Source organism: Fusarium oxysporum, chromosome 1, assembly GCF_000149955.1.
Source record: "Fusarium oxysporum f. sp. lycopersici 4287 chromosome 1, whole genome shotgun sequence".
Classification (NCBI taxonomy): domain Eukaryota; kingdom Fungi; phylum Ascomycota; class Sordariomycetes; order Hypocreales; family Nectriaceae; genus Fusarium; species Fusarium oxysporum.
This window is the reverse complement of record NC_030986.1, coordinates 5125624-5150566: the sequence shown is the minus strand read 5'-3', so window position 1 is coordinate 5150566 and position 24943 is coordinate 5125624. Positions and strand designations below refer to the sequence as shown.

The following is a 24943-nucleotide window of genomic DNA, read 5'->3' as shown; positions in this document are numbered from 1 at the left end:
TATCAAATGGATCCATCTGCCAATTTCCATTCCTTCAACGACCATCTCGCATCGGATGTTTAATATTACCCGTTAACCCCCTGCGTAACGCCCGAGGCCGAAGCATCCGTTGCACATTCTCTGAGGCCTTGACTAACAAAATGTCACGTCGGGCGCTAAGATAGTTCTGACAACTGTCTTGTCTTACCTTAAGGTACAGAATGCAATGTAATGCAATGCAAGTCAGTGATAGGCGCCCGGGAATAAATCACTAGTCAATCACCCCTGTATCATGTCTTTCATCTGTTTTGCTGTCCATTCGTGACGATCCTTTTGCTTCTCTCTCGGGGAGTTTCTATCAGATCTGCCCACTATCGGCTGTTCTCACATTTCTTGAATTCTGAAACCATGGTGATGGGAAATACTGGAGCTGTGCCGCTTATTAATAAGGCTAGGCGAGGAAAGGATACAACGTCCATGGCAAATTCTGAGAAACGGGCGAAGGAGCAAGGATGACACCTGAGTCCGCGTATAGCTTCGACTTCCCTCGGGTCTTCAAACACTGTCTTCCAGCATGTCAGCTTTCGACAACAGGCATTGTCTCCTGTGATACAACCCTCCTGATGCTTTACAAGGCTCAATGGATATCAAGTCACCCAGGCAATAGTCATGTACTCATCTAACTTGTTGTCAGTGTTGATTGAGCTGTCTCTCACAAGGCTGACAACTGCCGAAGATCGTCATGGCCATCAGATAAGACAAACGACCACAACCCTTTCACTTTACATCCGGAGTATCACCAACCTAATGAGACACGAGACCTGGCAAGGATTCATTAGGAGCTTTATTCCCAAATCCAGCAACTTTAGGAAAGGTTTCCTCGACACTAGCTTCTTCACCAGGGGTTTGAAACACAAAGTCTGTGCTTGATCACCCCTCAATCGGTGCCTGTTTGATGTTCCACCATCCATTCACCATCTATGAGTGGTCATCATACGGGCAGATAGTTCTGGAGTTTTTCCACCGCTCTCAGCTCGTCTTCAAACATGGTTAGCTTGGTTCATTGCGTTGGGGTAGGATAGCATGGGTTCGGCTTTTTAACTTATAAGAGATGCTGCTCTCCAGCTTGAATGGAAGACAGAGAGACGATAGCTTCACTCACTGCTGGCTTGGATAACTGACCTGGGGTCTAGTCCTCTTTACATTCTTTTGCTCTATTCATTCATTACCATTCTGACTACATACGTTCTTTTTCGTACACTATTCCAACCGAATACATTCGTTCCTTGCTTGACCTCTAAGCCAACATCACAATGTCTCGTCTTCTCACTTTCGCTGCCGGCCTGGCGCTGGCTGCTGCCCAACTCACCTCCTCCTCGCTCGAGAACCACGTCGATACCCTCACCTTGGGTGCCTCTTTCAACCCCGTCAAGGAAGCTTACTGGACTGGTCTTCCCCACCATCGCCGAACTCCCTTTGCCGTCTCTCCTGATGGAAAGACTGCTTTCCTGGCTTACCTCGAATGCCAGTGGTACCGGTGTCACATCCAGGGTGTTGACCCCAAGACCTTTGCTGCTGTTGGATCTCCTGTTACTGTCAAGAACGGCAAGGAGGCCGGTGGTCTCGTTGCCCACAACGATGGTTTCGCTCTCCTGACCAACGAGGTTGTTTCTGGAGAGTCCAAGGATCCTCTTCCTGTGATCTACAAGTACACCAATGGCAAGCAGGCTTTCCGAACTCTCCTTGGAGGCTCTGGCTTCTCAGGAAATGCTCTGGCTTCTCCTGACATCAACGGTGATCTCGTCTTCTCCGAGAAGGCTGGCTACTATGCCGCCTACATCGTTGTCACCTCTTACAGTGGCGATGCTTCCGGTCACTTTGGTGATGCCATCCGCTACATCACCCCTGAGGGCAAGGTTGAGGAGATCCAGGGCGCTTCTTCTTCATGGGGCTGCTCCCATAACACCGGTATTGCCTTCGAAGCCGCCGATGAGCCCCCTTTCGCTTCACTTTGCTCCGAAGACCAGGGTGCTATCTGGTTGAACACCGAGACTCAGGGCATGAGCAACAACGGTGTCAAGGTCTCCAACGAGCACGTCATCAACGGTGCTAGTAACGAGCCCATGGGTGGAATGAGTGGCTCTTACAGCTCTCTCGCTCGCTTCATTGGTGCTGACTCTTACATCTTCTCCTGGGTTTCTCGTGGTGCTATCGATCTTACTCTCAACGACTGGATGGGTGAGGGCTACACTCACGCTGAGAACCGTACCAACAACCGCAACGTTGCCATTGCTCTGTTCTCTGACAAGAAGACACTTATTGGCGAGCAGGCTTCGTCCAAGGTTGGCGCCAAGGATGGTGACAGCCAAGTCAACTGGGTGACTGATGGTGCCAACGACTGCTCCAACGCTCACGTTGCTACCTTCGATGCTTCCACTGCTCTTGTTACCTGGGAGGAGATCTCCAACCCCGTCTGCGAGTTCGAGGCCATGGGCTGCAAGGGCAAGTTTGCTGGTACCAAGTTCCAGGCTGTCGACAGCAAGGGCAAGAAGATTGGCTCTGCCATCACCTCTGAGGATACCTACGTTGCTGGTGACATGGTCACTATGTCTGATGGCCGTATCTGCTGGCCCTATGTCAACATGGCTTGGTCTCTCAGTGGCCCTACCCAGGCTGCTGATGTCAAGAAGATCTCTTTCGCTTGTATCTCCAACGGCAGTGGCTCTGGATCCGGCTCTGGATCTACTACCAAGGCTTCTACTGCTGTCGCTCAACCTGCTGCTACCAAGACTCCTAATGCTGGTGCTGCTAAGCCTTCTACTGCCGAGGCTGCTGCTGGTGCTGAGGTTTCCTCTGCTGAGTCTGACGTCCCTGAGGGTGCGCCTCGTCCCTCTTTCGCTACAGTCCCTGACTCTGTGACTGATGTTCTCTCCGCACCAACTGAGGTCACTTCGTCTGCTGCTGCTGCTGCTGAGAAGCCTTCCTCAGTTGTCATCAAGCCGTCTGCCCCCGCTGCCCCTGTGGATGGTGACAACGAGCCTGCTACCACTGAGGCTCCTACCAAGGCCGCTCCTACCGCGTCCAAGCCCACCGACGGCGAGGACGATTGTGATGAGCAAGAGTCCGGTAACGCCCCTGTTGCTACCCAGGTCTCTACCGAGATCGCTGGCCCTGTTGAGACTATCCCCACCTCCGCCGATGGTGAAGATGACTGCAATGAGGAAGCCTCCGGGAACTCCCCAGTTACCACTCAGGCACCCACCAAGGCTAACAAGTCTTCTGGCCGCCGCACTCGCACTCGAACCCGCACTCATACTCGCCGCCCCAGCTCCCCCTTTTCCAAGAAGGAGTGTGTAGCTAAGACCGTTACCCAGACTGTCTATGTTACTGCTACTGCTGCCCCTGGATACTAGTGGCTGGTTTAATTATCATTAGCAGTACATGAAATCGCCTGTGTGCCTGACAATTATTCGTTCTTGTATATAGTACTTTATCTTTAACAGCCCGCGTGTTATATACAAGATACGCTATGGAGGCTTTGTTTATACTTGACATGAATACTTGGAATTATAAGACATGATGCTCGAAATCTAGAGTGTGAATAGGAGACAAGAGTTGTCTGGAAAGAGCTACTTGTTAATCATGGATGTGAATAACTATCTCTGCCCAGCTTGAAGTTTAAAAATGTGCGGATCTAACATCGAATGTCATTGTTATCAAATTTCGGAATCTTCCACATTGCGCTGAGAAAACCGAGCTGGATTTGTTTAACTTTGGTTTAATCAACTACTCTCGGTGATGCCGTCATCGTCTTGGACGGGATTTTATGACCAACGACGCTGCAAATTCGACTTACAAGAATAGTAAAAAGACCTCGACTGAAATTTCCATTTCGCGTAAGCAATATCGGCAATTGACTGATATGGCTCTTTAACGTCCCATCGGACGTTAAATCCACTGTTGTAACCGACAGTTGGGATCATCTCGGCGGTTTTCTTGGAACCGTAAGTGGATATCGTTTGGCGCGGCTGGCGTCATAGGGGTCTTTAGCACCAAATCTTTCTTTCAACTTCGCTTCCTCTCAAACTTCTTCCTCAACCATAGTTATTTCACTCAATTAAGCCTATCACTCTGATAAATTGACTCTAATTGAGAGTTCGAGACGTTTGCTTAAGGGACAGGCGACAAGTACGCGGTCGTCGGCGTCATGGTAAGGGCGGTAGATCGTGGTGTTCGCAACACCGTTGTGAGAGACGAGGAAACACCACTATTGGGATCGTCACTCTCTAGACCCCAGAAGAAGTCTTGGAAGGAGCGTTTACAACATGATGTCTCTTGTTCGTGGGCCGATGCCGTGTTACTGGCCTGTTATGTCGTAACTGGACTTCTCGACAGCTCCTCTATCCAGGTCTGGGGAACATTCGTGTCTATGCAGACAGGTCAGTAACTTATAGCAACGACTAAGAAGATCGATGGCTAATAGGAATCAGGAAACACTGTATATGTCGGTCTCGGGCTGGCAAGCTTCGCGACATCGACTCCTGGCCCTCGTCTATACAAATCCGCTCTGTCTATCGCATCTTTCTGTCTCGGCTCTTTCCTATTTGCTCGCTTCCATCGGCTTGTCTCTCCTAGACGTCGCTGGGTTCTCTGTGCATCTTTCACAATCCAGGCCCTTCTCACAAGCGCAGCTGCGTTGATCGTGACCTTGCGACCGCCTGGCCCGAACACGGATAGCCTGGCATGGAATGTACTAGTGCCAATCGCTCTCATGGCCTTCCAGAGCTGTGGACAAGCTGTAGCAAGTCGAGCTCTGAGGCAGAACGCTCTTATCAGCCTGGTCCTGACAAGTGTGTATTGCGACTTGTTCTCCGACAAAGAGCTGTTCGCATTGGACAACGTGTCGAGGAATCAGCGAGCAGCTGCGCCGACGCTACTACTTGTCGGTGTGATAGCCGGCGGGTTGTTTGCGCAAAGCTCTGTCGGCATTGCGGGAGCCTTATGGATCGCCGCAGGGTTAAAGCTCTGCATGGTCATCGCATGGTTCCTGTGGCGCTCAGAGGAAGAAACGGAGGAGAATTAGTTCCGGATGTACGGAATTAAAGGCATAGTTTTATCAGTTATTTCGAATGAACGTCATCATGCAGCTTCAACAGTCAAGTGACCTGAAGTCGAATTGGCTGATGCAACATTGGTGACAGACCGGCTGATCATGTCAGGCATCAGGGATCTCGGGCTTTGTAAACAACTTGCCGATGGTTTAGTCAGATACTGGAAGATACTCAATATCAATTGATCAGCCGGATACAACACAAACCCGAGGTCGGACACCCTTTACCAAGATTCGCGATGTTGGAGAGGATGTGCCGTGCGTTGGGTTGCATGGCGCAGACTCAATTCGTGACCTGTTTCTTCTTCGGGATACCTATCTAGGAATTACAGGCTCTAATAGGACAACACGGCTTACTGTGATTTGCGAACAAGCAAATGATCTTCACGTCTAAGCTGTCCCCCCAGGACAGAAGCACTCCGGCATCGGGCCATCGACCGGCCGGACCCGGAGCCGAAGAATCTGCCTCTTTGGGAGAGCAACTCGGAGCTGTGGAACACAGAGAAAAGGGCCGTCAAGCGAAAATTTGAGACTATGAGAAACAGAAATTGAGTGATTGGTAAGGATACAGACGCAAACTATGAAAGAAAAGTTTTGTATAATCGGGCCATTATGGCGGCTACTGTTGAAAATTGAGAATTCATCACGCATTGGGCACCTCTTGTTCAATTATTCCCTGTCCTATGCCCCCGCTTGGTTTGGGGTGGTCTTTGGTGTCACAGTCACAGTTTACGTGCTGAAGGGTTAGAGTAGGATTGCCGAAGCGGAGCCTCCGCCTGTTTTGATAAGACTTTTCTTTCATATGCTTCAAGGTTTTCGTTTGCCTTGGATTTAGAATTTCACCTTGTTGGACTGGACCATCAGCTCGGATATACGAGTGAAGATCATAAAGAGTGGGGAGACAGAAGCGAAAAAAAAGACAGAAGATCGTTTGTATTCCCGCGATGAGCGCGGGTAGAGTTACCTTGGGGCATTTGCATTGAATTCACTGTTACATTTACAGTTGCAGTTACGGGGAAGAGTGACGGGTGTAACCGTTTGAAGATGAGAGTGTCGTGTTGTGCTGTGCTGTGCTGTGCTGCTTACTGAGAGTGATGAGTTGTTCAGGCCGGAAAAGGTGAGCTTACAGGACAACACAGCGCATTAATACGGGATGCGTACAAGGTTAACTAGTGAAGGAAAGGTGCATTCTTTGCTCAAGATAACATCTTCAAACAAGAGTCAAATAGTACCCCATTCATGGCGCCACTGCGAGTCATTGGAGCAGTCCGAGTGGTGATCTGATCGGCGGGCGGTGGATCCTCTCGTTTTGCCGAGCGAGCGAGCGAGAGTAGCGGATGGATGCATTGAATAGATTCAGTCAGTGAGTGTCAGAATGTGAGAGAATCCGCAGCTGCATCTGCATCTGCATCTGGAAGCGAAGCTTGTTTAAAAGTCAAAGTCTCCCCCCTCCCCGCATTTTGTTGCTTGTCTTCTGTTGGCTCCCAAGACCAATACCAAGAACAAGACAAGACCAAGAGTGTCTCGTGCTCATTGCTTGTGCTTGTGCTTGTGCTTGTACTCCCTCCTCGTCCCTTATTTCCAGGTCGTGTACAATTGCCAACCCAAAAAGAGTCAAGAGTGCAAAACGCCCAGAAAATTTAAACTCAATCCATTGGTGCACTTCCTCTACCTTAAACCAACTTACCCACCCACTTCTGCATTACTTCCGATCCGATTGACTCCAATCACTGGGAAGGCGCCTCGCTCCGCCTCAGTTCCCTTTATTACATCCAGCTCATCTCCTTCTTCCCTGAGGGGTCCAGGGTCTGGGTCTAGGTCTGAGATATATACATTCATCCATATATATCCGTCCGTAACCCGGTCTTGATCATTCTTGGCGTTTATCTCTCATCTCTCATCTCTTTTCTTTTCTTTTCTTTTGTCCAGTCCATATCTTATCTCAATAGCAACAACCACAAACAAACCACCCTCGGCTCTTGACGGTGTCACAAGACGGAAAACGAACCGATCATCTATTCGCCCCCTCCTGCCGATCTCAACTCTTCTCGAACCGTTCCATCGACGACATCGAAAAACAAACACCATCTTCTTCCATCTCGTCGCATCACGGCCACTGAGTAGCCACAGGCCGGATGTCGAGCGACGTGGAAATGGAAAAGGTCCCCATTCCCGTGCCGTTCCCTCCTCCGGCCGCCGTTGACGATGTCGATTCGACTCTCGGAAAAGACGTTGTACATACCCTCCTCACCCTCTGCGCAACTTGTGCGCATGCCACCAACGTCGCGAATACTAACATTACGTCTCCTAGGACGCCCACGTTCACTATGGCGACGCTATAAGCCCCCTCGAGAAGGGTCTTCTCTGGAAACAAGACCTACGCATCATCCCACTATCAGGCGCCATCTATTTCTTATCCTTCCTCGATCGAACGAATATCGGAAACGCCATGATCCTCAATTCGTCGACCAACAACGATATGCAGCGCGAGACCAACATGACCGACCACCAATTCGTTATCTCCCTCATGGTCTTCCTCGTATCCTATGCGGTGTTCGAAGTTCCAAGTAACATGCTACTCAAGAAATTGCGACCCAGCCGTTGGCTCGCTTTTCTCATGTTTTGCTGGGGTGCAATGACGATATTGACGGCTGCCACCAACAACTTCGGCAGTGTTACAGCTGTGCGATTCCTACTGGGTGTTTTCGAAGCTGGGTTGTTTCCTGGGTTGGTATACTACTTGACATTTTGGTACAAGCATGATGAGCGCAGTGTTCGGTAAGTCTTTCCGTGTCCAAGCTTTACCAGCTGTCGTGGCCCAACGGTCGAGATGCTAACTTCGAACCTTCAGCGTCGCATTCATCCTCGCATCTGCCACTCTCGCCGGCGCATTTGGCGGCGCAATTGCCTATGGCATCGGCCACATGAACGGCACAGCTGGTCTCTCTGGCTGGCGCTGGCTCTTCATCATTGAGGGCATCCCGTCTTGCCTAGCCGCCTTCCTGGTTCTCTTCTTCCTACCCGATTATCCGGAGCGGGCAAAATGGTTATCTGAAGCAGAGAAGGATATGGCTATTCATCGATTGTACTATGAGGGTTCTAAGGAATCGCATCCGACGATGAACTGGGCAGAAGCCAAGGAAACCCTGATGGACTGGCGATTGTATGCGCATTATGCAATTTACTTTGCGTCTGGGCCGGCATTCGCGAGTTTGAGTTTGTTTGCGCCCTCAATCACCGTTGGTTTGGGATATTTCGACTTGAAAGCACAGTTGATGACGGTGCCTCCGTGGGCCATTGCTTATGGTAAGTTGAGCCTGCTTTCTTGGCTTTAAGAAGTTAGCAAAACTGACCGTGCACAACAGTCTGCCAGGTTTTGGTGGCTTGGTCGGCGGACCATTTCAACGCCCGAGGCGTTCACACGGCCATGGCTGCAGCCGTGGGCGCTATTGGCTTCATTATATCGGCTGCGCTCCCGGCCGACGCCTATGCAGCCCGCTACGGAGGTTTAATAATGGCAACGGCCGGCTCCTTTGCATGCATGCCACCCATGCTGGGATGGCTCAGCTCCAATGTGTTTACGACGGCCTCTACCGGTCTTGCCATTGCCCTCAACGTTAGTCTCGGCGGGGGAATTGGACAGATCCCTGGTGTTTGGATCTACCAGACCTCACAGCGAGAAGGAGGATTCACGACAGGGCACTGGGTCAATGCGGCTCTGTTGCTGTTTGTGTCAGTTGTGGCCCTGGGTCTGAGGATGTTCTATGGCTGGAAGAATCGGCAGTTGAGAGAATATGCCGAAAGTCGCGCAGTGCCTTATCGATGCTATAAGTTGTAGGAAGACATGTTCTTCATGATATGTTATGTTATGAATTATTCAATGAATTCAAAGGTCGAGTCTGTTCATATTGCGTGATGACGATGTTTCGGTTCTTACACCAGGGAATAATGAGTGGTTCTCGCACGATGAACTCCAATGCTACCCAGCTGAATCATATCTCAATGAGTCAATCTGCTGAAGAAAGAAGATTCAAGAACCAGTAATTTGTTCATCGGTACCAAGAGACAGGGTCTCTCCTTGGACCAAGAAAACTTAGGACTTTCATTCCAAATGACAAAATAAACTTTGCAAAAGCCCTCCTAAAATTATGACAGCTTACCTAAGTCTTTCTGTCACTCAGGGTCAAGGTCCCGAGTTTTCTTACCTCCCCTAGGGTCTGAAGTCAAAATCGCTTGTCTCCAAGTGCCGAGATCCTGATGGAGACAAAGTTCCAGGAACGGCATCCAACCAACAAGCATCAAATCAGGGTTTCTGTAGCAGTCTCGAAACCCCTGGTCAGTATAGCTGAGACACCACCATTATGAGAGTTTAAGCTGGATGATATCAGTAATGCTGCTAGCCGCGTAATGACCTCACGAGCTTCAATTAGGCAGCGGAAATAATTATCAGAACTCACTGCCGCGTCACGGCGCTTATGAGAAAGGCTAGAGCACATGGCCCAGAGTCGTTTCGGGCGTCCCATCGGTGTGCCTACTGACAACACCATGAATCCCTGGCTATCGTGGTCTAGACCCTCGCACAGAGCTTCTTACAGCCCGGATAAGCTAAGCCCATACTGTACAAACCAAGGGCGGATGAGGGATAACCAGCATTGTCCATGCTGTTTCATCGAATTTTGCGATGAGTTTTTTTGCTTTTCAATACGGAGCATATGTTCCCATTACCAGGTGAGCTATAAGCCCTGGGAAGACGTTAGGTTCCGAGGAAATCCAATCAAGAGGGAATATGAGCAGCCTTGGCATGTTGGTAATATGCAGCCAGGGTCTGAAATAGAGATCCAGACCGGGCCAGCAGGTAACAAACATAGCATAAAGCCAAGTAACGTCCGAGTGGTGTTGTACTGTCAGCAGCCAGCCCAGTCCAGGTCGAATTTAAAAGCCTGTTTTGAGACAGGCTGCATTTGTCTAGATGGAAGACAAGAGATAATAATAGACGGTGGATGAAATTGAGTGGTTGTACAGTATCAGGTGCAGTATCGTCATGATCAGCATCTCGGTCAACATTTTCCATTCTTGTCAAAAGTGAAGCAATCCAGCTGAGGGAGAATAAGTATTGCGATACAGGTGGCTTTCTCTGACTCGTTGAGGAACAGATCTGCCCTGAGGTGATACGACGGATATGAAAAGGAAAAAGTAATGATGTGAAATAGTGTTACAGTACGATGGACACGAACATCAGTTTGTGGAGTGAGTGACTCTGGAGGTGGAGGCTCGCGTTATCAATCAAACTCAATAAATAGACGGTTTCGAATTCAGTCAGACCATCACGAGAAACTCATCTCTTGTACGAGATTAAACTCCATCCGTTGATGGATGATTCCGGCCTGGGGAACCTTGCAGTGAGTGAAGCTCCAGCTTGCTGTGATTTCATTCTCAGTAGCCAACCCACTGGAACAGCCGCCACCAAGCCAAGACATCGCAGGGCTCTAGATCCTCTAATTGGGCGCTGGCATCTTCAGATATCCACTCTCAGAGAGCGTGATGTCGTCACCAGCGTCATAGGGCGGAGATCTCGCCAGGAGCACCATTTACGTACAAGCAATAATTATCTCCAATGCATGGATTGTCTATCGAATCGTTGCTGTAGTCATGATGGATTTTTTTCCAAAAAAGAAACGACGGATGTAGGTATGAGGTATTAGCCTCGAGATATGCGTAAATGATAAGGTAAACCGATGATGCCACTAACAAGCGACGAAGCACATGCATGGCATGGCATGGCACCCTAGCGCGGAGCATGGGTGAGAGAGGTGATGCCATCATCATCATCATCATCGCTGCGTGGGTGTGCACCTGGACCCCTTCTCTCACTTCTGCTCTCTGCCTGCGGTGATTTGTGTCATTCCGTTAGGGGGAGACACAGGCAGCTTTGTATCTTTGTATGTCAGTGACGGACGGGATGCATCAGTACTCCGGCGGCTGTGACGATATCGCGGGGACTTTGGTACTGATTGACGCTTTGGGTGACTTCATCGTGTGTCTATCATCTACAATACACGCCCACGACTTCGAATAGAGTCTAGTCGGCACGTTTTATGTCAATATGAGGCTCTATCCTTAACTCAACATCTTGACTGTTTATTTTCTTTTCTTTCCCTCGTCTCGAGATTTCTGTTTACGAGCTGAACTTGTCAACGTCACAGCGAGTCTCTTCATTGGATACCCCGCTATCACCACTACTGACTGACTGGACTGGACTGGACTGGACTGGACTGGACTGTATTTACCTCGTTGTCTATTTAGCTTTGACAGCCATCGTCATTCACCTTCACTCGCCAGCGTCTTACAAATACTCTGCTTCAGCTGTAATCATGCATACAGTACATTCAGGGCAATAGTCTCCGAGATTGACCTCTCTTGTTCACTCAGTGACCTCACTCCCCAGACCACAGCTCCTCGACTCCCGCCAATTTCCTCACTGAATTGACTACAAACCCCTGTGTCTTCCAAGGTTTCCCGCTGGGAACGCCCCCCATCCCCACTCGATCCGCCTGGCGTTGGCCTAGAATCCTGCTAAAAATCTGGGCTGCCACTCCAAGTGGGCTGCCCACCCTTTCCCTTTCGTCACCTCTCAAATCTCGGTCCTCCCCCCGTCAAAAAGAAACCAGGCTCTACCTTACCATACCTGACCTTGCCTTGCATTGCCTCGAACAAAAACAAGCAACCAGCGCAAGGCAGTTTTATCCCAATCGATTTCCTTTTCCTGGTTTCTTCCCTTGGGACGACTTCTCTTTTCTCTTTCTTCTCCATCCTCCAACATCTGTGTCACTTTTCGACTCACAACGTTAACCCTTACTCATCTCTTCACTACTCGACTTTCTACGACACCCTCACATCAAACGTCAAACAAGAAACGCTCCCGTCCGCTAGAGTAGACCTGCTAAACCCCGCATCGTCCACAGAGCAGTCCAACCCTGTTTTCCTGCTTCCGTCAAGAAATCTATCCCATTTCGTCTTTTATGATAATATTGCCCGCGCCTTGCGACACACCAAACAAAGCTCACGTTTACGATCACGACTCGCTACGACTCCAAGACGGAATAGCTCTAGGCTAGGTCAACGAAACCCGTTTTTGGTTGCACTACACATTAGAAGCAACTACTGCTCTCAAAGACGTCCAATCGCCCATTACTTGCTACCAAAGTTGGCCCAAGGCCTCACGACCTTTTCTCTCACAGGCGACTGTCGCGCCTAAGCGACAATTTCTCCAGCCATGTCTACCATTCAGCAACTCAAGAACTTTATCCGGCACGGTATGTTCTAACCCACTATTCTGCCAAGTTTGGCCCGTTTTTATCAGTCGCTGACAATGGTTGCTTAGGCAAGCAAGCTCGTGCCGCTGCTCCTGAAGAGGCTCCACGCAAGACAGAACAGCAACAGGCGCCCACAGTGCAGCACAAGACAGCATCAGACCCCAGTAACACCCACTACGCACGGGCACAAGAGCCCGGAAACGAATATGGCGACGATGATTACGCACGCAGCAAGAGCAAGAAGCGCGTCGACGATGAGAAGCTCGCCAAGCTTATTGCCGAGGAGAATGCCAGCAAGAGCAAATTCCCTCGTTACCCCGGCCTCGAGCGCTGGGAACTCGTCGACAAGATGGGTGATGGTGCCTTCAGCAATGTTTACCGTGCCCGCGACACAACAGGTCAGCAAGGCGAGGTCGCTATCAAAGTAGTACGCAAGTACGAGATGAACAGTATGCAGGTAAGCAAACACCGGGGTCGTCTGTATCTGTCACCCTATCTCCTTTTGTTCTGATGTTTCTTGTGGTTTTCATTCGTCTGCTTTCTCTTTCTTTGGGTCCCCATTTACCAACACGGGGTTGTCCCCTTTCATAGGGCAATAAGCATTTACATCCAGACTTCAAGAAAGTCCCGAAGGCAGCAGAGGTGCGAGAAGATTCTCCTTACGTTACTATTTCTTTCCTATGTCTGGGCCAACGCTGTCCCCGTCTGAAGTCAGTTCCTGCTGTCTTGATGGCGGGGATAGCCAGCCTTTAGACTCGAGGACATGCGAGGCAGAATACTGACACTCCTGCAGCGATCAAATATCTTGAAGGAGGTCCAGATTATGCGCCAACTCGACCACCCCAATATTATTAAGCTCGTCGAATTCTCCGAATCGAGGCAATATTATTACATCATTCTGGAACTTGCCCCAGGTGGTGAACTTTTTCACCAGATTGTCCGCTTGACATATTTTAGCGAGGAGCTTTCCCGACACGTCATTGTTCAGGTGGCCAAGGCTCTTGAATATCTCCACGAGGAGAAGGGTGTTGTTCATCGGTATGTCATGACTCTTTTTGGGCCGCTTGATGTCAGAAGTGGTGATGCCCCTCCTGACGTCATTCGCCTCTGCACGGCCTTGGAATCATCACTAACATCCCTACCAGTGACATCAAGCCTGAGAACATTCTGTTTGAGCCCATTCCTATGGTGCCTTCTAAGCACCCGAAACCCAAACAGCCTGGTGATGAGGACAAGGTTGACGAGGGCGAGTTCATTCCCGGCCAAGGTGCCGGTGGTATTGGTCGCATCAAGATCGCCGATTTCGGTCTCTCCAAGATTGTCTGGGATAACCAGACCATGACGCCCTGTGGAACTGTTGGCTACACAGCACCCGAGATCGTAAAGGACGAGCGATACTCCAAATCAGTCGATATGTGGGCTCTAGGATGTGTGCTATACACTCTGCTTTGCGGTTTCCCACCATTCTATGATGAGAGTATCGAGGTGCTCACTGAGAAAGTCGCCAAGGGCCAGTACACTTTCTTGTCACCATGGTGGGACGAGATCTCAAAGTCTGCCCAGGATCTTATCAGCCATCTCTTGACTGTGGATCCTGAGAAGCGATTCACGATTACCGAGTTCCTCGCTCACCCATGGATCGCCGGAAACGGACCTACTCCTCGAGATGAGATGAAGAAGGCTGATGGCATGCTCCGGGCCTTTGATGCTACGAAATTCGAAGAGTCTGGCAAGCGATACGACTTCCGATCTCCTGGCGCTGTTAACCTGCGTGAGGTCTTCGATGTCGGTTATGCCGTTCATCGTCAGGAGGAAGAGGGCAAGCGCAGAGCGCAGATCGGCCCCAAGGGCACACCAGCGCGCTTCCTCGGTGGCCTCAACGAGGAAGATGAAGACGATGATGTCATGCAGATCGATGGTCAAGATAACACCGCTGCCAAGCCTAACACAGCGACTCAGGCCCTTGAGCAAAGTATGCGAAAGGCCAACATCCGAGATCAAGAGCAACAGCAACAATCTCGGGGTCGTGAGCGGGAGCGTGCTGAGAGAGGTTACGGCCAACATTCGGCAACAGTCGCCGCGGCCGCTCGACAGCAGGTCCGTGAGCGCAATCGCCAGCGAGGAGCATTCGAGCTCAACCTGGACAACGCTACCCTTCTGGGCAAGCGAAACAAGAAGGTTCCTGTCATGGGGGTATAGGAGCCCAATGATATAGACTCAGCCGATGGTTCAAGAACAACACCCAAGCGTTTTAGCCTCAATGATACAGTGTCGCCAAGACCAACACCTCTGCGGCGGTACTCTTCAGAGCTTCCTTTTATGTTTGAACAACATAGATGACTTAAAGACCACGGGCCTGGGGTGTGACAGTTTCACATTGACTTTTGTTCTTGGAAAGATGGAGGATGATAGTGACACCAGATATCGTCACGGGGGCACATTTATTCGGCATGGCAGAGGAGGAAACAGATTATTTGAAGTGCATTCAGGCGCAAGGAGTACCGGGTGATTGGCACGGCTAACGATACAGCCCGGGTCATTTTAGGACTCAAGACTATCTGCAACGTTTTATGTCATGTAATATTTGTCAAAGGCCAGGGGCTATGTATGATTCAGCAGGGCTCTTGTCTCTTGGTATTTATAATCTCTTTCTGTGTGTATCTTTGTTCATGTCGTGAGGAGAAGTTGTGGCAATATCGCGGTGTGCAATATCAATCATCCATAGGTTGGGAGTTTGGGGATCTCGTTTACGTATTGAATGACACGGTTTTAAGACTGAAGATATACTTGCTTGGATGTTAGAGATGTAGATTTATTTTCGAATTATACAATTGGATTGAATCAATGTTCCTCGTCGCCTTCTTCCTCCTCTTCAGTGTCCTCATCTGAAACAGGTAAATGTTCGCCATTGTTCTTCCTCAGGTCACCGCCAGACGGGACATTTCCACCTCTCTGCGACTTTGCCGGATCAGCTTGATGTTTTCCCTTGGTACAACCTTTTCGTCCACCTAATTTGTCGCAACATGTCCACCGGAATCCATCAGGCATCTCCTCTCTCATCTCAGGTGTATCAATCTCCCCATGACAATCCTCATCATGATCCGCCCAGAAATCCTCTGTGTCGTCAACTTCAAGTTCCCCTAGCGTCATCAGCTTCATCCCAACAAACATGCACACAGAAGAGTAGGGGCTTGTTAACGTACCTGGATGATAACGACACGACGTCTCAGTGTTATCTTCGTGCGTAAACGCCTGGTCACACTGAACACAGACAAACAAGTCGTTCATGGCTTTGCGCTTGAGGCCGGTCACTGGATTGTGAGCGGCTTTGAGGGCGCGGTCGTCGAGAAGGGCGAGGAGGATTGCGCGGACGTGTTGCTCTGGTGCGAGATGGACCATTTCTTGTTCTAGTGTGAGGGACATTTTAATGATTGATATGTTTTTGGTGTGAGGTGAGTTGAACTGAGTGAGTTGGGTGAGCTGGGTAAGTGAGTGAGTGAGTGCTTGTTTGGTATAAGTCAAGTGACGTCTTGAAGTTGGGGTAGTTGGGAGCTTGTTTTATTAGTGTCAGGGTGATGATATGCAGGGGTAGAGATATGATCTCAACTTTCTAGATTCTCCCAAATCGATGATCACCATAAAGAGTAAACTTAAAAGTCTTTTGATGAATTTGGAATTTGGGAGTCATTGTGGTCCTTACTGCCTAAATTTCATCCCCATCCTCATAATCGTCACTATCAATTGGCTCTTCGCCCGACTCTCTCCTTGATTTAGTTGGATCAGCTTCATGCCGCCCCCAGGTACAGCCAGCTTCGTCGCCTGGTTTATCACAGCAAGTCCAAACAAATCCTTCAGGGTATTCTGCACGCATTGAATCTGTGTCTATGGTCCCGTGGCAGTTCTCGTCGTGGTCTGCCCAAATGTCGGCATCATAGTCAACCTCAAGCTCCCCTGTAACGTGCATGTCAGCTCTGGTGTTTCTGCGCTGAAGGCGTTGATTCCTCACCCCAATGGTAGCAGCAAGCCTCTTTATCATTGTTGTCGTTTGTGTAAAAGGCCTCGTCGCATTGGACACAGATGCTAAGCTCATCCTCCGCCTTGCGTTTGCGTGTCTCGGAAGAATCATTGATAGCTTCCAGACTCTCGAAGTAACTGAGCGCACGGGATCGGGTGCCACTATCTTGGCAGAGAGCTCGTAAAATGGCACGGACTGTAGCGTCTGGCGCTTGTAACATATCGTCCAGATCAGACGAACTCATGATGGGCCAATTGAATTGGGGGGGGGATGGCGTTTGATTGTTTGGTTTGTGTGAGCAAGGAGCTGAGTTTGCTCTTCCGTGTCCTGGTCTTTTCAGTGCCACGGATTGACATGGTTGCTTTTCTCCCGGGTTGAGACGCCAAATATTGAGACATGCCTGCTCGGACACTTATACATGCCCAACGACGAGAAGGTTCTACGGTAGATCAAGGCAAACCTTTCGTTTTATTCCCGTGAAGCCTGATCGGATGGCGTTTGATATTGACGCTATTCTTGACTTGCATCGCTTGGCTGTGAGACAGGCTTGATGAGGTAACTCACTTGTAGTCAAACACTGATATATATCTGTTTGCAATGCACAGCACAAACGGGATGTGAGTCCAGCTCACACTGTGAGTTTATCCGTTTATTTGTCTTTGTCTCTGTGTTTGTCTTTATTTTGTTTCTTATTCTTATCTTCCCTTCTTGTTTCCTCCCATGCTGCCGACCAAAGTCAGCTAGCAAATTGAGCTACGACTCGACTTCAGCTTCATCTGTTTTCATCAATCGCAATCTTTCCAATAATATTAAGCCTCATTTGTCTATTCTTCTGTAAGATTGAGTTGCTGTAAGTTTCCCAATCCCCTGTTTGCTTGCAGACCGCTGAAATTGTCGCTGATCTTGTTAGTCTCCGGAAGCCTCTCACGATGCTCCTCATACTCAGATACCTCATCCTGTTTGTGACCTTCGTTACTTGTCAAGAATATGTTCAGCCTGGAAACGCCAGCTGTGCCTCCGGAGCTCACATCATTGTGGCCAGAGGCAGTCTGGAACCTCGGGGGCCAGGCATCATTGGAGCAGTTGCTCAGCAGGTCCTGCAAAGAATCCCCCACTCCGAGATGATATCTTTAGAATACCCAGCTATCTATAATCCCTATCAGCCTTCACAGATGGAGGGTGTGGCGGCTCTTTCTGTTATGCTGGCGCAATATGTGACCGTCTGTCCTAAGACGAAGATTATTCTACTCGGGTTCTCGCAGGTCAGTCCATCTAGATATCACCTTTAGCCCCATCATGAAGCGTGTGGTTATCCTTTACTGACTCTGTTATGCAGGGCGCCCATGTCATTGCAGATGTGATGTGTGGTGCGAGTTCCATCGGGTTCCTCCCTACCAAGCCTTCACCTTCCGCCATGACCAACAACAGTCAGTCAAAAGAGTCACAAATCTCCATCACTCATACATTCTAACCCTCTTAAAGTTGCAGCCGTTGTTCTCATGGGGGATCCGAGCACTACCAAAGGCCAGCCCTTCCACGTTGGGAGTAGTGTTGGTAAAGGCGTAAGTCCCGATGAACACGTTGGATACACTCAACAGCTAAGTCCCCTTATTAGATATTTCCCCGTCAGAAGCCTGAAGGTTGTCAGTGTGTTTCAGACAAAACAGTCTCGTTCTGCGACGCCGGTGATCCTTTCTGCGAAGCTGGAGGCCATGACTTGAGAACTCATATGAACTACGTGACGGCATATGGACATGTTGCTGTTGACTATGCTGTAGGCATGTTCCATAGAACTTAGCATCCTTACTTGACAGAAGATTCGTCTTGTGGAGTATGTACAGGAACGGATAGGGCTGGAATTGATCTATCATCACTGGGAAGAATATACAAGACTAAATCGTCATTGAGTCGGCAAAGTATCTTGAATTGCTCAGATACAACTGAAGTAGAAGTTATTATATGAGTGGTCCATAGTGCTGCACAAACGTGTTCTTGGGAATAGGGGTGAGTTCCTACGGATTGTCTACGGCCAGGACAAACCAACCGAGCCAACTACGTCAAGTACAATCTTGGCACCAACCAACACAGGTTTCGAAGCATATTTAATCATATGGTAATTCTAGCAAACATGAGATCCAGTTCCTACCCCAGCAAGCTGACAGGAACTAGTGTTGATTCTCTCCACTTACACAAACAAACAGTACTACGGTATAAAGACAAAGTTGACTGTTCCCAGTAAGGTCCTTGGGCATTTCATATGTAATTTCTTCTTATCATAGCATCAATTCATGCTCGATAAATTCGTATTTCCTGTATATAAACCCGTCTGTTGTCGAGTTACGCAGACTATGGTGACCAAATCAAGAAACAAGTCCGATGCCATCGATCTACCCCAGTCCCTGCAGCCGAACCGCAAAAGTTGCAAAGATGCGATTTGACAGTTGGGGTCCACGGTTTTGCTTTTTCCAACGTTCACTAGAGCTTCTAGAGTGCTATTGTGGGTCTGCCACTGCTACGCCGCTGCTCTACTATCTTAAAGATGGATATTAGATCGTGAGTGAGGTTACTATCACTGTCTGCCACTGGCAGTGATCGCGAATATCGCGTCCTGATGCTGCAGCTTCCACTGCGAATTGGCACTGGCAGTCGCCAAAGCGAGGCTATATATTCTCTTCTGTTCTTTCATCCGCTCTTCTTCTTTTCCTCCTCTCTTCACTCTTCATCCTCACTTCCAATCTATCATCCCAACTCTTCACCTTCAACTATACATCAGCACACCAACACATCACAGTAAGAGATTATATCTTTACTATCTCTTAAGAACAACCTATTCTGACTTTCTGCAAACAGTTCTACCCTACAAACATCTCAGCCATGATTTCTTTCATGCTCGTTCTGAGCTTCTTGATGGCTCTGGCCTCGACCAACTCAACCACTGACGCCATCACTTGCGCCAAGGGCGCCCACCTCATCGTTGCTCGTGGTAGCCTTGAGCCAGAGGGTCCCGGTGCGATGGGTATCCTCGCGGAGGAGATCATCAAGCTGATCCCCGGTTCGGACATGGAGGCTCTCGTGTATCCCGCCCTCTACAATGAGTACGTTGAGTCTCAGACCGAGGGCGTCCGCACTATGAACTCCGTGATCAACAACTACGTGAAGAACTGTCCCGACACTGACTTGATCCTCATGGGTTACTCGCAGGTAAGTACTCGTCGTCACCTTAGTAAACCACCGTGCTAATGATACTCAGGGAGCCCATGTCACTATGGACACGATGTGCGGTGCCAGCTCTGAAGGTTTCCCTGGCACTCTTTCTCAGCCTTCCTACATCACCGACAATGGTAAGATATATTCACTCAGTACATACTTGAAAGATTACTAACCCTTGAAAGTTGCGGCCATCATCGCCATGGGCGATCCCAGTCTCACCGAAGGTCAGCCCTTCCTTGTCGGCACCAGCGAGGGCAGTGGAGTAAGTCTTCAAGAACAATAACTACAAACACAGCTAACATGTCCCAGATCTTCCCCCGCAACCTCCCCATCGGCTGCAACAGCATCGCCAGCAAGACTGTATCCATCTGCGACAAGGGCGATCCATACTGCGAGGCTGGCGGCAAGGATCTCTCCGTTCACTTGAGCTACATCAAGAACTACGGAGAGTTCAGTGTCGGCCATGTCGTCAAGGCGTGGAAGTCTCGTAACTAAGTTGAATTGGATGCATTCCTTGAGATTGGAGTTGGGGAGTAGTACAGATCAATTTCGGATTAATGCGCAGAGAGTGCCTTGGAAATACCACCAGCCAGAGAAGCTGAGTTTGGGTACGTAGGGATACTGGATTGTTCTCACAAATAAAGACACTCTTGCGAAGTACTGCTGCTCTCTTGTAGTGTGAATAAATTGCCTAATCTCTAAACTCTTGGTGAAAAATTAAATATCTCAGTCTACATTGTTGTCGTCTTATCATTAGAAACGAAGGAAATAAGAACATCTAGGGTATCATGCGATGCGTAGCTGTAACCAAACTTTAACCGCGTAACCATAAACCATATCCATGCTGTGTCGTGTCGTGTCGTGTCGTACTGTGCCACCGTAATTCCCCAAACTCCAAATCATTCCCGTGTCGCTCTATCTCATTCATCGCATCTCATCTCATCTCATCTCATCTCATCTCAGTTCATCTTCAATACCATCCCTCGTTGGGAATGCTCCATCCCGCCTTTGCGAATAGAGGCACCGATTCTGGATACGATAGTGTGAAGGGTAGCCAGAACGTCTCCCTGATGAGGTGAGGTATCCTCTCAGGCCGCAGCGCATGCTCAGGCAATCTGCACTGAATGATTCTCTTGAGGATCCAGATCATCTCGTGCGCCAGATTCTCCTGCCTGTCGTGGTCCGAGTGCTTGAGCTCATTAACATAGGTCCTCGCAAGCTCATCAGCCAGCCCCGCTAGCGACAACATGGAGACGGGGTTGCTGCCGGCGGTGCCTATTTTTAGGGCATGCATCTCGTTGAAATCGTAGGGAAACCTCACGCGGATCTGCTGGATGATGCCGTCAGAGGTCGCGACGCCCCAGACGTGTCGCTGGCGCGGGATCGGGATCATGCCCTGCGCCTTGGCCCAGCACATTTGGTTCTCGCGCGTGTGCTCGGGACACACGATGCTCACTTTGTACGGCCTCGCCTCGTAGCCGTAGTAGACCATGGCCGCGAGACCGCTAACGGCGTAGGGGATGTGGCTGAAGCGCAGAGCTATCATGTCGACTACCTCTGACACGGCCTCGCGGTTCATTGAGCGGTCGTCGGAGAGGAAGATGGCTTCGTTGCTCCCCTGTTCCTGTTCCTGTTGGTAGAGAGTATGTATACCATGCTTCTTCTGGTTCAGCTGCTTTGACGCGTTTATTTGGGTATCAACAACATTGCTGCGTTTATGTTTCTGATTGTGGCCCTGACTATGCAGGGATGTATCCTCTGATTGAGACTGTTGGCCTCTTGCTTGTGGGGGACGTTGACGTGGAACCACAGGCAGAGGCTTCAGTTGCTCACTAAGACGATGCTGCTGCCCGCCTGACGCGTGTTGATCCTTGTGACTTTTACTTTTTGCCTCACGCCTAGAAAAATCATTGTCTCCATAACCATTAGCACCGTGGCAATGGCTGCAATAAGTTCGCTTCTTGGGTAGCCCAAATGGATTATTCTTTTCCCTTTTCTGTCGCCGTCGATTTTGGTTTGGTTGATGACATTCTCCCCTAACTGATTCTATACGGACATCTGGTTCTGAGTCAGAAGAATTGTCGGACGCAAACCAAGCGCGCAGGATTGAGCGTAGACTTGTTCGAGAACTCATTGTCACTGAAACAAATCTACAACTCTCTCAAGCGCAAGAGAAAAGTAAAAACTTACCTGCCTTTATAGATATCAATCTGAGTATGCGCTCTTGCAAGAAATGGCTGAACTGCTTTGAAGATATTCGGCGATGGCGAGCTGCTTCTAGTGGTTGTTGTTGTCTTTGTTCGAGTGTAGCTGTAGATTAAACAAGCAATGGTTGAACAGTCGAAATATGCAGTTTGTCAATATGAGCGCAGCTTTCGAAAAGTGAATTAAAAAGAAGAAGAGAATTATTACGCCACTTTCGCCTTTATAGAGACGTCAAGACCTTTGTTCTACGCATGAGTAGCTGTGTTCAGCGTGCAGCAATCTTCAACAAACATAATACCTAGTACTCGCAGCGCTCACATCGTATGAACACCATCTACGATCAGCCCGCACATATACTCACTGAACAAAAAATGCACACGCGGAATCAGTTCATGCATGCTATCATGCTAACCTTGTGCAATAATTCGTGACATGGCTAGGTCTCTAAATCTTCCGTCCCGACCGCCAACGCCCATTAATCTTACAAGTCCATCCCGTGGCCTCGTTATCCTTGTTAAAGGTATTTATTTCCTCTCGCTTATAACTCCTCCTCCACGTCCATTTGTTCGCCGTTCACTTGCCCCTTGGGCCCTGCTTGCCCCTCCTTCCTGGGCATGGTAGCCTCCTTGTCGATCATTTGTCTTGACACGGAGACAATGTTGTCCTCAATGAGCTCCTGGCCAACATCCTCGAGATGCTTCTTGGGATCCAACTTGCCAACGTAGCGAGTCTTGAGCTGATCCTTAGTCAACTCAGTCTCCTCCTTTACGCGCTTCTCGTAGCCATCCGCCAATGAGACCAGTTGTTGCAGCCTGTCCTTGTTCTTGCAACCTTCGTGTCGGAAGTCGTCCATCTCCAGGGCTTCGGTCCAAACGTGCTTGTGCAGGTTCATGAGCATGTTCTCTTCGAGTGCGGTCTTGCGGTAGTTGATTCCAATCGAGTAGTAGTGTCGGTTCAAGCCGTGGATGAGAGCCTGGATCGAGGGCTTGTTGAGGTGACCCAAGTTGCTAGTGCTCTGTCGAGGCTCTTGACCAAGCATCAAGAGCTGGGGGTTGATGAGTCGGAAAGCGTCAATGACGACTTTGCCCTTCACGGACTGGATAGGATCAATGACGACGGCAACGGCGCGGGGGTTCAGTTGCTCGAATGACTGCTGTGTGTTGATATCAACGGAAGAAAGCCAACAACCGAAACCAGGATGCGAGTGGTACCATCCGACGACCGACTCAGGTCTGTTGAATCCGTTAGATAGTGACAACAAATGGGAGACCGTAATCAACTAACCTTCCTGTTTGCCTAAGCATGTCCATCATCTTGGTCTGGAAAACGGGGTCGACAGCCTCGACACTAACACCGGTACCACTCTGAGGCATGGCAAACACATCCATAACCTTTACAGTAAAGTCATCCACAAACTCGCCAAGCATCAGACCCATGACTTCCATGGGCACACCTGCGCGACCGTGTCGAAGCATTTTGAGTAGGGCAAGGGAGGAGATATAGACCGTTTCGGAGTTATCGATCAGGTTTGTGTTGTCCTACAGTCGTCAAGGTCAGCGAAGCTCAGAATTGCAAAGCACGCTCCATTAGGGAGCTCATATGAAGGAGATCATAGCTTACAGTGCCATGTGCAGCTCCTCCAAGGCCCATTCCACCGCCACCAAGTAAACTCCTGAAGCGCTCCATGGTATCGACGGTGTGTTAAAATGTGTATGGATAATCTGCGGCTAGAGTAATTCGTCGACAAAAAAGCGTGCAGGTGTTGATGTTGATGTGGGCGGTGATGGAGGGTTGGCGTTGCTATGATCGGAGCTTGGTAAAGGTAATTGACGTTGACGCCAGCCCGGCAGCCTGGGAGCCACAGCTGAGAAGCTTAGTCACGTCACGTGCAGGAGCTTGAGTCGCTCTCTGTGGCGTATCTCATGCGAGGGACTCAAAATGTGGCTTGTGTCAATTTAAGCGGGAGCGCTTCAATATTTATTCCGGTGTAAACGGGCGACTTTCAAGCTCCGGGGATGTGCTTCGCATCAGCCAGTGGTAGTTCTGCCCATGTTGCTTTACTTACACTCAAAGATTCTTCTCGAAATCTTGTCACATTCTACCAAATTCTTCCCTAAAACTTTCCGTCGATCATGCTGAGCTCTCCCTGAGCAATTCCCTATCGAAATACCTATCCAAGATCTTTTTATTTCGAGCGCAAATTTGATCTAACCCTTTCTTTTACACCCGCTTTCCGAGATTCGCGACTCCACGAGTAGCCGCAGTCATGGGCGACGATATACGTGTCGAGCTCGGCTCGGTTGCGCTCAATGGCTCATCGCCCAAGAAGGTCGCTTACTTTTACGATTCCGACATTGGTAACTATGCCTATGTTACTGGTCATCCCATGAAGCCTCATCGCATTCGGCTGGCGCATAGCTTGATTATGCAGTACAACCTCTACCAGAAGATGGAGATTTACGTGAGTCCATTCTTGGTCCCCAACTCAACTCTAGGTATCACTGAGTTTCGAATATCATACTGACAATTTGCAGCGCGCAAAACCTGCGACTCGAGGCGAGATGACCCAGTTCCATACCGACGACTACATCGATTTCCTGCAAAAGGTCACACCAGACAACATGGATAGCTTCATGCGAGAGCAAGGAAAATACAACGTTGGTGATGATTGTCCCGTTTTCGATGGCCTTTTCGAGTTCTGTGGTATTAGTGCAGGTGGTAGCATGGAGGGTGCAGCGCGACTGAACCGCCAAAAGTGCGACATCGCCATCAACTGGGCTGGTGGTCTTCACCACGCCAAGAAGTGTGAGGCCAGTGGTTTCTGCTACGTCAACGGTATGTCTCTCCCAGATATTTCAGATATCACGATCTAACACGGCATCTAGACATTGTCCTCGGCATTCTAGAACTCCTTCGATTCAAAAAGCGGGTCCTTTACATCGATATCGACGTGCATCATGGCGATGGTGTTGAGGAGGCTTTCTACACCACCGACCGTGTCATGACCGTTTCTTTCCACAAGTACGGAGAGTACTTCCCCGGCACTGGCGAACTTCGAGACACTGGTATTGGACAAGGAAAAAACTATGCTGTCAACTTCCTCTGAATCAC

General features: G+C 49.4%; 10 protein-coding genes across 21 annotated transcripts; 6 read left to right on the top strand and 4 right to left on the bottom strand.

The window, feature by feature from the left end:
- The first annotated feature begins 304 nt into the window (after positions 1–304).
- FOXG_01124 (uncharacterized protein) lies at positions 305–3671 on the top strand. Its single transcript, XM_018377882.1, has 2 exons — positions 305–650; positions 699–3671. The coding sequence occupies exon 2, from the start codon at positions 1293–1295 to the stop codon at positions 3390–3392; it is 2100 nt and encodes a 699-aa protein (XP_018233680.1). The 5' UTR covers positions 305–650; positions 699–1292; the 3' UTR covers positions 3393–3671.
- Positions 3672–4003: 332 nt separating this feature from the next.
- Positions 4004–6408, top strand: FOXG_01123 (uncharacterized protein). Its single transcript, XM_018377881.1, has 2 exons — positions 4004–4418; positions 4470–6408. The coding sequence occupies exons 1-2, from the start codon at positions 4187–4189 to the stop codon at positions 5060–5062; spliced, it is 825 nt and encodes a 274-aa protein (XP_018233679.1). The 5' UTR covers positions 4004–4186; the 3' UTR covers positions 5063–6408.
- A 93-nt stretch (positions 6409–6501) lies between these two features.
- FOXG_01122 (uncharacterized protein) lies at positions 6502–9033 on the top strand. Of its 4 annotated transcripts, none has more exons than XM_018377878.1 (4): positions 6502–7320; positions 7401–7867; positions 7941–8395; positions 8455–9033. In XM_018377878.1, the coding sequence occupies exons 1-4, from the start codon at positions 7225–7227 to the stop codon at positions 8925–8927; spliced, it is 1491 nt and encodes a 496-aa protein (XP_018233676.1). In that variant the 5' UTR covers positions 6502–7224; the 3' UTR covers positions 8928–9033. The 4 variants fall into 4 exon arrangements, with proteins under 4 accessions (XP_018233676.1, XP_018233678.1, XP_018233677.1 ...); XM_018377877.1 differs by having other exon boundaries at positions 6573–7323; positions 8455–8997; XM_018377880.1 differs by having other exon boundaries at positions 6502–7323; positions 7941–9033.
- Positions 9034–10677: 1644 nt separating this feature from the next.
- On the top strand, positions 10678–15546 carry FOXG_01121 (CAMK/CAMK1/CAMK1-RCK protein kinase). 8 transcript variants are annotated; one of them, XM_018377869.1, is made up of 5 exons: positions 10678–12402; positions 12471–12859; positions 12994–13044; positions 13196–13440; positions 13548–15546. In XM_018377869.1, the coding sequence occupies exons 1-5, from the start codon at positions 12363–12365 to the stop codon at positions 14599–14601; spliced, it is 1779 nt and encodes a 592-aa protein (XP_018233667.1). In that variant the 5' UTR covers positions 10678–12362; the 3' UTR covers positions 14602–15546. The 8 variants fall into 8 exon arrangements, with proteins under 8 accessions (XP_018233667.1, XP_018233668.1, XP_018233670.1 ...); XM_018377870.1 differs by lacking the exon at positions 12994–13044; XM_018377872.1 differs by having other exon boundaries at positions 12994–13440.
- FOXG_01120 (uncharacterized protein) lies at positions 13437–15905 on the bottom strand. The gene is made up of 2 exons (XM_018377868.1): positions 15606–15905; positions 13437–15542 (listed from the first exon to the last, which is right to left on the bottom strand). The coding sequence occupies exons 1-2, from the start codon at positions 15823–15825 to the stop codon at positions 15244–15246; spliced, it is 519 nt and encodes a 172-aa protein (XP_018233666.1). The 5' UTR covers positions 15826–15905; the 3' UTR covers positions 13437–15243.
- Positions 15906–16059: 154 nt separating this feature from the next.
- FOXG_01119 (uncharacterized protein) lies at positions 16060–16781 on the bottom strand. The gene is made up of 2 exons (XM_018377867.1): positions 16409–16781; positions 16060–16353 (listed from the first exon to the last, which is right to left on the bottom strand). The coding sequence occupies exons 1-2, from the start codon at positions 16659–16661 to the stop codon at positions 16106–16108; spliced, it is 501 nt and encodes a 166-aa protein (XP_018233665.1). The 5' UTR covers positions 16662–16781; the 3' UTR covers positions 16060–16105.
- Positions 16782–17346: 565 nt separating this feature from the next.
- On the top strand, positions 17347–20122 carry FOXG_18014 (uncharacterized protein; the record flags this gene model as incomplete). Its single annotated transcript, XM_018398056.1, has 8 exons — positions 17347–17679; positions 17754–17844; positions 17900–17979; positions 18033–18191; positions 19268–19618; positions 19668–19758; positions 19810–19889; positions 19937–20122. The coding sequence occupies 8 exons, from the start codon at positions 17347–17349 to the stop codon at positions 20120–20122; spliced, it is 1371 nt and encodes a 456-aa protein (XP_018233664.1).
- A 30-nt stretch (positions 20123–20152) lies between these two features.
- FOXG_01116 (uncharacterized protein) lies at positions 20153–21761 on the bottom strand (the record flags this gene model as incomplete). Its single annotated transcript, XM_018377866.1, has 1 exon — positions 20153–21761. The coding sequence occupies one exon, from the start codon at positions 21759–21761 to the stop codon at positions 20598–20600; it is 1164 nt and encodes a 387-aa protein (XP_018233663.1). The 3' UTR covers positions 20153–20597.
- A 234-nt stretch (positions 21762–21995) lies between these two features.
- FOXG_01115 (26S proteasome regulatory subunit rpn11) lies at positions 21996–23664 on the bottom strand. Of its 2 annotated transcripts, XM_018377864.1 has the most exons (3): positions 23453–23664; positions 23117–23370; positions 21996–23064 (listed from the first exon to the last, which is right to left on the bottom strand). In XM_018377864.1, the coding sequence occupies exons 1-3, from the start codon at positions 23516–23518 to the stop codon at positions 22371–22373; spliced, it is 1014 nt and encodes a 337-aa protein (XP_018233661.1). In that variant the 5' UTR covers positions 23519–23664; the 3' UTR covers positions 21996–22370. The 2 variants fall into 2 exon arrangements, with proteins under 2 accessions (XP_018233661.1, XP_018233662.1); XM_018377865.1 differs by lacking the exon at positions 23453–23664 and having other exon boundaries at positions 23117–23452.
- Positions 23665–23851: 187 nt separating this feature from the next.
- FOXG_01114 (histone deacetylase 1/2) lies at positions 23852–24938 on the top strand (the record flags this gene model as incomplete). The annotated part of the gene is made up of 3 exons (XM_018377863.1): positions 23852–24293; positions 24367–24667; positions 24718–24938. The coding sequence occupies exons 1-3, from the start codon at positions 24099–24101 to the stop codon at positions 24936–24938; spliced, it is 717 nt and encodes a 238-aa protein (XP_018233660.1). The 5' UTR covers positions 23852–24098.
- Positions 24939–24943: the final 5 nt, after the last annotated feature.